Source organism: Dictyostelium discoideum, assembly GCF_000004695.1.
Source record: "Dictyostelium discoideum AX4 chromosome 2 chromosome, whole genome shotgun sequence".
Lineage (NCBI taxonomy): Eukaryota > Evosea > Eumycetozoa > Dictyosteliales > Dictyosteliaceae > Dictyostelium > Dictyostelium discoideum.
The window spans coordinates 1,244,437-1,256,623 of record NC_007088.5 but is presented as its reverse complement, the minus strand read 5'-3'; the positions used below and the strand labels follow the sequence as shown (position 1 = coordinate 1,256,623).

Here is a 12,187-nt window from a genome sequence, read left to right as displayed (position 1 = left end):
TTTTTTTTTAGCACAATAAGAGCCACTTCACAGTTTTTTTTTTTTTTTTTTTTGGAAAAAAAAAAAAAAAAAAAAAAAAAAAAAAAACTCTTTTTTTTTTTTTTTTTTTTTTTTTTTTTTTTTTTTTTTTTTTTTTTTTTTTTTTTTTTTTTTTTTTCCAAAGGTTTGGATCAAAAAAAAAAAAAAAAAAAAAATAATAACAAAATAAAAAATAATTAATAATAACACAAAAAAAAAAAAAAAAATTAATAAATAAAATGTGTTATTTTTTAAAATACAACCTCAATAGTTTTTTTTTTTTTTTTTTTTTATTTTGTTAAAAAATATATCAAAAAAAAAAAAATAAAAAAAAAAAAAAATAAAAATGGATTTTCATTTTTTTTTTTTTTCTTTTATTTATTGCCAAACCTAAAAGGGATAAAATATGGAAATATGATAGTAAATGGTTTTTAATATTCAATTTAATTTTTACATCAGTTAGAAATTATAAAAAAAAAATAAATAAGTAAATAAATAAATAAATTAATATTAATTTTAATAATTAAGAGTCTTAATTTTATTTTTTTAAAATAAATAAAAATAAAATAAAACAAGTTTCTTTCTTTAACAAATTTACTTTTTTTATTTTTTTTTATTTTTTATTTTTTTTTTTTTAAAAAAGTTAGAATTGATAAAAATAAAAAAAGAAATATCTCATTCTAATTCCCCATTAAATAGATAATCAAATTTAAATAATATGGGAAAAAAGGAAGATAATGAATTAATAAAATTAAAAAAGGTGTATTGGGATATGTTGCTTTGCAAAACATCGTTCCAGATAAAGAAAAAAAAAAAAAAAAAAAAAAAAAAAAATTCCAAATAAAATAAAATAAATAATTAATTTAAATGGTTTTTTTTAATTTTTATTATCTTGTGTGGTGTTCAAAAATAATTTCTAAATTATATTTCATACCGATCTAATAAAAAATCTATTGAACAAAGGTGTGTGTAAGAATTTGTTATTTTTTTTCCAAGTATGATTTTTTTTGTGTTTGTGAATATTGATCAATATTTTTATTTTTTTTATTTATTTTTTTAATTTTATTTTTTTTTTATTTTTATTTTTTTTTTTTTTTTTTTTTAATTTTTTTTATTTTTATTTTTTTAATTTTTTTTTATTTTTTTTTTTTTATTTTTTTTAATTTTTTTTTATTTTTTTTACAAATAATTACAACTTTAAAATTAAACTATGGCACGAAAAATTGGGTCAGTTCGTATAGAGGGTAAGAATTAATTAATTTTATTTTTTTTAATTTTTTTTTAATATCCCTTTTATTTGTTTTTTATCTAATTATTATTTGTGTATATATTTTTTTATTTTTTTTATTTTTTTTTTTTTTTATATTATTAACAATCTCAATACCCCCACCACACTCACTAATGTATACATTACCCCCTCCTCCTTTAAAATTCTAACAAATGTATTGTTTTTAAAAAAATAAAATTATAAAATTTTATTATACAGTATTGGAAGGTAGAAATCTAGTTCCTATGGATAGCAATGGTAAGAATATTTTTATAATTTTTTTTTTTTAATTCTCTCTCTAGATATTAAAGCTAATTTATATTTTTTTTTTTTTTTTTTTTTTTTTTAAATAAAAAAAATAGGAATGAGTGACCCATATGGTGTTGTAATAGTTGGTGATAAAAAGAAAAAAACCAAAGCAATTAAACATACATTATTTCCAAAATGGGAATCTGATAATTGTTTCGAATTGTAAGATAACTATTAGTATTATTAGTATAGATATATATATATAAATATATATTCCTATAAACCATACTAATTAAATAATTTATAAATATAAATATAAAAATAGCGATATTGATGTAAATTTACTAGCGATTACAGTGGAAGTTTATGATTGGGATAGATTTAGTAGTGATGATAGAATGGGGTTAACAAATATACCAGTTTCACAAATTCAAGAATATATAGTAGATACAACTAAATGGTATACTCTTCAACCAATGAAACCTAACGATAAAGTATCTGGTGAAATTAAATTAAAAATTAGATTCGATAAAGATAAAACATTACCACCACCAGAAGTATGTTGTTTTTTTTTTTTTATTTGTTTTTAAAATTTAATAATTAATAATAATAATGGTTTAATTTCTAACTATATATTATATTTTTATTATAATTTTATTTATATTTTTATTTTTATTTTTATTTTTATAGAAAAGTCCATTTATTAAAGCAATTAAAGATAATGATACACAAGCAATTGAATTGATGATGAATAAAGCAAAATTAGATTATACAATTTGTGATAACGAAGGTACACCAGCAATTCATATTGCAGCAGCATCAAATAATATACCATTGATTACAATGTTATTAAAGGGATCCGATGCAAGAGTTTCAATTAGAGATCAACATGGTAATACACCATTACACTTATTTGTACAGAAAAATGTCTCTTTAAATTGTGAAGATATTATCAATAAATTAATTGAACGTGGTTGTGGTATAAATGATGAAAATAATTTAGGTGAAACTGCATTACATAAAGCTTGTTTAGCTACTGTAGTTCAAAAAACTACAATTGTTGAACAACTTTTACAAAAAGGTGCAATTATTAATCAGTATGTATTTTATTATTATTATTATTATTATTATTATTATTATTATTATTATTATTATTATTATTATTATTATTATTATTATTATTATTATTATTATTATTATTATTATTATTATTATTATTATTATTATTATTATTATTATTATTATTATTATTATAGTTTAAAAAAAGAAAAAAATAATTTTATATTAATTTAATTTTTTATTTTTTATTTATTTATTTATTTTTTTTTTTTTTTTTGATATTTAGTCAAACAAAAACTAGAGATACACCATTACATTATGCAATAAAAGTTGGTAAAGTTGAATTTGTTAGATTTTTCTTACAAAATGGTGCAAATGTTATGATAGAAGGTGGTAAACCAAGTAGAACACCATTAGAGTTGGCAAAAGAATTAGGTAATCCTCAAATTATAAGTAAAGTTGAAAAAGTAATAGAGATTAGTGATTGGTTAAATGAATTACAATTGGAAACATTGATACCAAAATTTATAAAGAATGAAATCTATATGGATGTTATAACCGATATCAATGAGGGAACATTGGATCTTTTAAATATTTCTGTATCTGGTCAAAGAACTAAACTTTTAAGAGCAGTTAGAAAAATAAAAGATCCTTTATCATTAAGTTCAAATTCTTCATTAAGATCAAATAGTTTAATTCATGTTGAAAATGATAATAATAATAATAATAATAATAACAATAATAATAATAATAGCCAAGAGCAATGTAATATAAATAATGATAGTTTAGGTTCAGGAAATAGGAATAGTGGCGGATTTAAAGCACAAAATCAAAACAATACTTTAAATAATAATAATGTAGAAAGTAAGAGTACAGGTAATTTAAATAGTTTAAAAAATATACACAATGTAAATAATGATAATAATGAAGATAAAAAAAATAATATACTATCACCAAATCCTATACCTGCTTCTTCTTCAGCACCTGCTGCTCCTTCACCTGTAGCAATTGGTTCAAATACAACTACAACAACTACAACAGCAATAGCAGCAACAACAACAACACTAACAACAACTGCAACAACAGAAGATAAAACAACTACTGAATCAACTACACCACCACAACAACAACAACAAACAACAACTATAACACCAACTAAAACAACAACTGTAACACCAGAGGGACCAAATTTAGATGTATCAGATTTATCAGTATTAAAACATATAAATTTAGATTCAGATAGTTGGGTTATTGACGAAAAGACATTAACTTATAATGTATTATTAGGTACTGGTGCATCTGGTAAAGTATATAAAGGTACATTTAATGGACAAGAAGTAGCAATCAAGGTATTGAAATCATTCACCGATAAAAAGGATATTGCAGAGTTTAAAAAGGAATTTCAAATTGTTAGTGCATTGAGAGCACCAGGTGTTGTATATTTTCATGGTGCAGGTATAAAGGATAAGCTTTGTATCGTTATGGAGTATTGTTCACGTGGTAGTCTTTATCATATTCTAAAGGATGATACAACTCAATTCACTTGGGATAACTTTTTCAATCTGGGTACACAAGCAATCAATTCATTGGATTCCCTTCACAATTGGACCCCACAAGTTTTACATAGAGATTTAAAGAGTTTAAATTTATTGGTCACCGAAAATTGGACCGTCAAAATTTGTGATTTTGGTCTTAGTCGTTTCGATACTGGTTCCAATTTAGAGACCCTTGGTAAACTTAGAGGCACCTATGCCTATGTCGCACCAGAGGTTTATTTCGGTAAAAAGTATACAACAAAGAGTGATGTCTATTCAATGGGTATCATTCTATGGGAGATGACTTATCGTTGTATCAAAGGTACTCATCTATTACCCTATGCTGAATATCCACACTTGAAATTTGATTATCAAATCTTAATCTCTTCCGCCAAAAAGGATGTTAGACCAACTACACCAGAGAATGCTCCAGAATCTTTAAAAAATTTAATCGCAAGAACACTCGTTAAAGATTCTACACTTCGTCCAACTACTCTTGAATTCTATGAAGAATTACTAAAAATTCGTGATGAATACAACGCAAATAGAGAACAATGGGATTCAATAAGAACTATACCACCACAACAATTACCAAAACCAATAATTAATGAAGAAATTATTCCATCAATTGATAGTAATAATATTAATAATAACAACAATAATAATAATACCACTGTAACTTCTGAAAAACCAAAATTAAGATATCAACCATCAAATTCAAACCTTTTAAATAATAATAATAATAATAATAATAATGATAGTGATAATAATATTTCAGAACCTGCTACTACTGATTCAATTACAAAACCAATTTCAAAAGTTAAAGAACAATTATTAACTAGAACTCGTTCTTCCTCTTCTCCAATGGAACCAAAATCAATTAAAAAATAAATAAATAAATTCACATCAATAAAATAAATATTTCAATCAAATAAAAAAAAAAAAAAAAGAAAAGAAAAAAAATAAACCAAGAAAAAAAAAAAAGAAAGAAAAAAAAAAAGATAATAATAAAAAATATTTTTTATAAAAATAAAAATTAATTTAAAAATAAGATTCTAGAATTTTTATTAAACAAAAATCTATTAAATAATTATAATAATAAAACAAGTATCTTTTTTTTTAAAGGAATTAAAAAAAAAAAAAATTTTTTTTTTTTGGTAGATGGCACGATTGATGGAATTCAATTAATCATCAAATAACATTTTTAATTCTTCAATTCTTGTTTGTTTTTTCATTGTATTTAAAGCTTCCTTTGCTAAATCTTTTTTTGATTTTTGAAGATTTAAAATTCTTTCTTCAATTGAATCTTTGATTAAAAATCTAATTACATTTACATTTTTATTTTGACCAATACGATAAACTCTATCAATTGCTTGTTCTTCAGTTGAGGGATTCCACCATGGGTCCATTAGGAATACATGTGAGGCAGCAACTAAATTTAAACCTAAACCACCTGCTTTTATTGATATTAAAAATATTTTAACATTTGGTTCTTCTTTAAATCTTTTAATTGCAACTTCTCTTTGTTTTTGTGGAATTTTGCCATCTAATCTTACGAATTGGAATTGATTCAAATTTAATGGATACTCTAATAAATCTAACATTGATGTCCATTGTGAAAAAATTAAACATTTTGAATCTGGTTCATTTTTAAAAACTTTATTCAATTCATCTAATAACGAATCAATTTTTGTACTACTTTTCCAATTATTTGAATTAAAAATATTCTTTTTTTTTATCAAATTATTATTATTGTTATTATTATTATTGTTATTATTATTATTATTGTTATTATTATTATTATTATTGTTATTATTATTATTATTATTATTATTATTGTTATTATTATTATTAATATTATTATTTGATGAAGATTTAAATGAAATTGGTTTAATTGTACTTTGTTTAATTGATTGTTTACAAATTGGACATAAAAATATTTTCTCTTGATCAGTATTTAAATTATTAATAATTGTATTTAAATTTTGAGCACCACCACTACTATTTAAAATCTTTGAAATTGGTACATTTTCATAACTACTCTTTGGTGATAATGATACTAGATTTGTTGATGATGGTTTAATAATTCTTGGTGACATTGGTGGAGTTGAATGTGGAGTTGAATGTGGTGATTGTAGTGGTGTTGGTGTATTTGAAACACAATTACTCGATTGATTTAAATGGTTGGTTTTATATCTTGGTGATTCACTTTGTGATCTTGATGGACTAATTAACATTGCTCCACCACTTGATGATAATAAATTGGTTTTATTTGGAATTGGTAATGATGGTATTGAAAATGTTGGTGATGTTGTTGATTGTGTTGGTGATGTTCCAGTTGGTGATAAATTATTATTATTATTATTATTATTATTATTATTATTATTATTATTATTATTATTATTATTATTATTATTATTATTATTATTTGCATTATTATTATTTGTATTATTATTATTATTATTATTATTTGTATTATTAATAGTTGGTACTAATTTTGTATCAGCAATTAAATTCTTTTGAATACAAAGAGTACAAAAGAAATGACCACAAGTTGTGATTGAAGGATTTTCTAAAGTTTCCATACATATGGTACATTCTTGATCTTTTATACCCTTTCCAAGTATTTTTTTTAAACATTTACCCAATTCAAATTGATTATAATGATTTGGTTTTGAATTTATAAAATCTAAAAATGTTGACCAATCAGATTCATGATTTAAATTATTTTGAATTTTATTTTTATCATCATTGTCACTATCTAAACTATTATTATCATTATTATCAGCAGCATCATCATTGTTATTATCTTGTTTCTTTTGAACTAAATAAGGATGATCACAAACTTGTCTTAATCTTAATAACATTTCCAATACATGTGCATAATTTTTTAAAAGTGAACCACTTTGAAATAAATTATTAAATTTAGTTTTAGCAGTTTTCCATAAATCTTGATAAATTTGTTCTTCTTCTTCACTGAAAATATCCCTTTTAATCATAATTGTTCTATCAGGTAATTTCAAAATTGGTGTATTATTTATTTTTTGATCTTTTAATCTTCTTAATAATATTTTTGATAATAAAACCTTTATAATAATAAAAAAATAAAAAATAAAAAAAAAAGAGAATTAGTAATTTGTGTATATATTTTTTTAAAAAGCTTAAAAAATAATTATTACTCTTAATCTTGAGAAACCAATATCATCTTTTAATTTTGAAGGTTTTAAAATATATTGATTCCACCAACTATAATTATGGAATGGTTCGACACGTAAAAAATGTAATAAGGAGAATAAATCGTCCAATTTGTTTTGAATTGGTGTACCTGTAACACACCATCTAATTATAGATTCCAATGCATAGGTTGCTTTCGATGTTCTTGTCGATCTTTCTTTAATTGTATGTGCTTCATCTAAAACAACTCTAAACCATTTTACACTATGAATACCACTACTTGTTATATTACTATTGCTATTATTATTATTATTACTATTAATTGTTTCATCATTTTCATTAATATCTCCTAACCTTTTCCTTTTATGTTTTGATTGAATTTGTTGTTGAGTTGGTGATAATGGCATTGGAAATGATGACATTAAAGGTGATTGATGTGTTGGTGATGTAGGTGTTGATTTTGATTCATTATTGAAATTATTTGGATCAATAAAATTATTATGTTCAGCAGAGTGATGAATACCATTATTATTATTATTATTATTGTTATTATTATTGTTATTATTATTATTATTATTGTTATTATTATTTAAATTAATGATAACATCGTCATTATGTTCAGCAACCAAAGTAGTATATGTTGTTAAAATAATATCATGTTTCATTAAAAATGACCTATCTCTATTTCTATTTGGACCATGATAAATATAAACATTTAAACTTGGATTTGTATTATTAATAATTTCACTATGCCATTGTTGTAATACAGATACTGGGCAAACAATTAATGTACAATTTGATTGTTGAACTTGATTGGTATTATTATTATTATTATTATAATTATTATTATTATTATTATTGTTTTCAATATCACTGCTGCTATTTATTGGATAATTACTTTTATTTGCAAGTATTGTTGCAATGATTTCAATAGTTTTACCCATACCCATATCATCACATAATAAACCACCCTTTACAAATGATAAATCTTTACTACCATCTAAATCAACCAATGAAATGATTTCCTCTGGTTCAGATAATTCTCTATGATGCATCCAATATAATGCTTGTCTTTGATAAGTTCTTAATGTTAGTTTAAATTGTTTTGGTTCATCCATTTCTAATTTAGTCTCTGTTATTATACTTTCAATTTGTTGTTTAAATAAATTATCTGTAGATTTACATAATACTTGACATGGTTGGAATAAATTATCTGTAGCACTTGATCTTAATGATCTTGCTGATGTAACTAAATCTAAACTATTATCTAATGTTGTATTTGTAATTGTTATTGATGATGATGATGATACATTATTATTATTATTATTATTATTATTATTATTATTATTATTATTATTATTATTATTATTATTATTATTACTATTACTATTATTATTATTATTATTATGAAATAAAGGTATTGATTGATTTGAAGTTGCTGGTGAATATAATGAAAGTGGAGTTATAATACCAGATAATGAGGAAGAAGGTGAATATGAAGCAAGTGATGAATTTGATACGGATAATAATGAAGATTGAGAATTATCTAAGAATATTGGTGATGTTGGTATTGATAAAGAGGTAGGTGATGATGGATAACTACCATTATAACGATAACCAGTATTATTATTATAATTACTACTACTACTACCACTACCACTATGAGATATAATTGGTGAATTTAAAATTCTTAATTCATTAGCCATTTGAATCCATGCATTTACAAATGGACTATGTTGATTCTTTGCTATTATTTCTTTTTCAATTCCATTATATACATTTATTTCATAATCTATATTATTATTATTGTTATTATTATTATTAACTTTTAAAACTCTACATTCAACTTGAATATAATTCTTTTCTAATAATATTGATAACCAAGATAATGATTTTTCACCTAAAACCAATTCATTACCATTACTATAAGTATTGCTGTTAAATGAAGGTTTCTCCATTTCAATATCTTGTTGTTTTAAATGAGCAATAAATCTTAAAGAAACATTACATCCATATCTAATTACAAGTATATTAATTTTTTCAATTAAATTTTGTTTATTTAAAAATTCTGAATAATTTTCAAATGAAGGTACATTTAAAATAAATGAACCAATGAATGATTCTTTAGATATTGTATTATTCATGTTATTATTATTATTATTGTTGTTGTTATTTGTCGATTTAATATTTACAGATGCCGAAGATGATGCTGATGATGATGAAAAGAATGAAATATATTGTTGATTCCAAACTGTAGATGATGATATATAATGCGGATATGTAGTTGGTGATGGTGAAACTAAATTACTACCACTACTATGGTGATGATTATAATGATGATTGGATGAATGGTTATGATGGTGATGAGAATTAGATTGTTGTTGTTGTTGTTGTTGTTGTTGTTGTTGTTGTTGTTGTTGTTGTTGTTGTTGATTATTATTATTATTTATATTTGTATTTGTATTTGTATTTGAAAATTGTGAATCTAAACTTTTAGTAATTTGAATTTTAGGGGGACCTGTATGATTGCTACTACTTCCACCACCAATTGGTTGATGATATTGATGACTTGTCCTTATATTTGCACTTTGATAAGTTGGTGATTGAGATTTAATTGGACTAGTTGGTTGAGTCTTTGATGTATATGTATTATTACTATTACTATTATAACTATTATTATTATTATTAGTATTATTATTGTTGTTGTTATTATTGGTATTATTATTGGTATTATTTATAGATTGATTATAATAATTTCCGTAATTATTACTTGGTACCACTGATTGTAGTGGAGGCGCTGTGTCGACACATGAATCTATAATAATCTCTGATCCAAAGAATGATGATCTTGTTGGTGATCTGGTTTGTTGGGTTTGTTGTTGCTGCGGTTGTTGAGATTCAAACATTGATTTAGATGATATTGCATTAAAACAACTATTATTATTATTATTATTATTATTATTATTATTATTATTATTATTATTATTATTATTGCTACTATTATTACTATTATTATTATTATTATTATTATTATTTCCACCAGCACCAGCACCACTATATGAACTTACACTTCCAGAACTACAAGTAGTTGTATCGCTATCATTACTTACTACAATACCTCTAGTTGGTTTCTCTACAACATTTTCATAACTACCACTACTATTAATATTTCTATTACTACTATTGTATGAATTATATGTATTATTATTATTATTATTATTATTATTATTATTATTATTATTATTATTATTATTATTATTATTATTATTATTATTATTATTATTATTATTATTATTATTATTATTATAGTTATTAACAAAATTATTTAAAGCAGAGGCTGACGATGGTGTTGTTAATTGAGAAAAACCCATTAATGAGGATTGAGTTGGAAGTGTTCCAAATAAAACTGAAGATGATGTTAAAAGTGAATTAAAAAGATCATTATTATTACTAGATAATGATGACGCTGAAATAGGTTGTTGTTGTTGTAGTTGTTGTGGTATTGATGATAATGTTTCTTGGGTAGTTTTCACTTTTTTTTTATTATCTTCAAATTGTGATTGTGGTGGTCCCATTGAACCATTATAACGGTTGTTATTATTGCTATTACCGCTAAACATCTTAATGTTGCATATATCTGTGTCTATCTATCTATCTATCTATCTATATGTATGAATGAATGAATGTATGTAAGTTTTTAGAAAATTTGTTTTTTTGTTTTGTTTTTTTTCGAGGGTGAGATAATAAGGCTTCTATCTTATTAAATTATTTTTTTTTTTTAATATTTTTAAATTAAATAAATTTTTTTTTTCTTTTTTTTGCGGCAAATGGGAATGATACAAAAATTATTTTTAAAAGGTTTTTTTTTTTTTTTTTTTTTTTTTTTTTTTTTTTTTTCAAAAATCCTATTTTAATTTCAAAAAAATTTTTTTCCAAAATTCCCAAAAAAAAAAAATTAAAAATTAAATGGATTTAAAAAAATTAATTTAAAAATAAGGTTAAGTAAAGAATAATAATATTTTTTTTTTTTTTTTTTTTTTTTTTTTAATTTTGTGTTTTTAAAAATTGAGCCGTTTTTTTTTTTCAAATCACTAAGAAGTCATTCAAAGAAATTTAAAAAAAAAAAAAAATCGTATACACAAGAATCTTTGTGTAAAAATTAGGTTTTCCAACTATTCCAAGTCATTCGGATAAAACGCCGCGCGCCAAAATAATTTATTTTTTTTTATTTTTTTTTTTATTTTTTTTTTGGTAATCTAAGTTAATCTTTGATATTTTTATTTTTATTTTTTTCATTTTTTTAATTTTTCATTTTTTTATTTTTATCTTAAAAAAAAAAAAAAAAAAAACATAATAATAAATATTTTTTTTAACCATAAAAAGAAAATTTTATAAATCATGATTTATAAAATCATACTTTACTTTTATAATAACAATATTTATCAAACAAATTAATAAACAGAATGAAAAAAAAATAAAAATGAAAAAAAAAAAAAAAAAAAAAGGAAAATAATTTATTATAAACTAAATTTAAAACAATTTTTATTTTATATGATAGATCTAATAACTTATTATTATTATTATTATTATTAATATTATTATTATTATTATTGCAATAACAAAGGAGACAATTTAAATAAATAAATAAATATAAATATATTGGGTTTTTTTTGGGGGTTTACGTTTTATGTGTGGGTGTGAGTAATTTTAATCATTAGACTCGAATTAAAGTTTTATTTATTTATTTATTTAAATATATATATTTTTTTTTTTTTTTTCAATTATTTAATTTTTTTTTTTTTTTTTAATTTTGTGGTAATTTGTTTTTTTTTATTTTTGTTTTTTTTTTTTTATTTCTATTTTTTTTTTTTTGGTTATTTTTTTT

General features: G+C 21.7%; 2 protein-coding genes across 2 annotated transcripts; one reads left to right on the top strand and one right to left on the bottom strand.

Annotated features, from left to right (window-relative positions):
- Positions 1 to 1,228: 1,228 nt before the first annotated feature.
- Positions 1,229 to 5,019, top strand: DDB_G0272092 (ankyrin repeat-containing protein; the record flags this gene model as incomplete). Its single annotated transcript, XM_640246.1, has 6 exons — positions 1,229 to 1,262; positions 1,505 to 1,543; positions 1,648 to 1,756; positions 1,860 to 2,091; positions 2,225 to 2,631; positions 2,880 to 5,019. 6 exons carry the CDS (start codon positions 1,229 to 1,231, stop codon positions 5,017 to 5,019), a joined length of 2,961 nt encoding a protein of 986 aa, XP_645338.1.
- Positions 5,020 to 5,312: 293 nt separating this feature from the next.
- DDB_G0272082 (SNF2-related domain-containing protein) lies at positions 5,313 to 10,922 on the bottom strand (the record flags this gene model as incomplete). The annotated part of the gene is made up of 2 exons (XM_001732916.1): positions 5,313 to 7,214; positions 7,308 to 10,922. The coding sequence occupies 2 exons, from the start codon at positions 10,920 to 10,922 to the stop codon at positions 5,313 to 5,315; spliced, it is 5,517 nt and encodes a 1,838-aa protein (XP_001732968.1).
- Between the last annotated feature and the right edge of the window lie 1,265 nt (positions 10,923 to 12,187).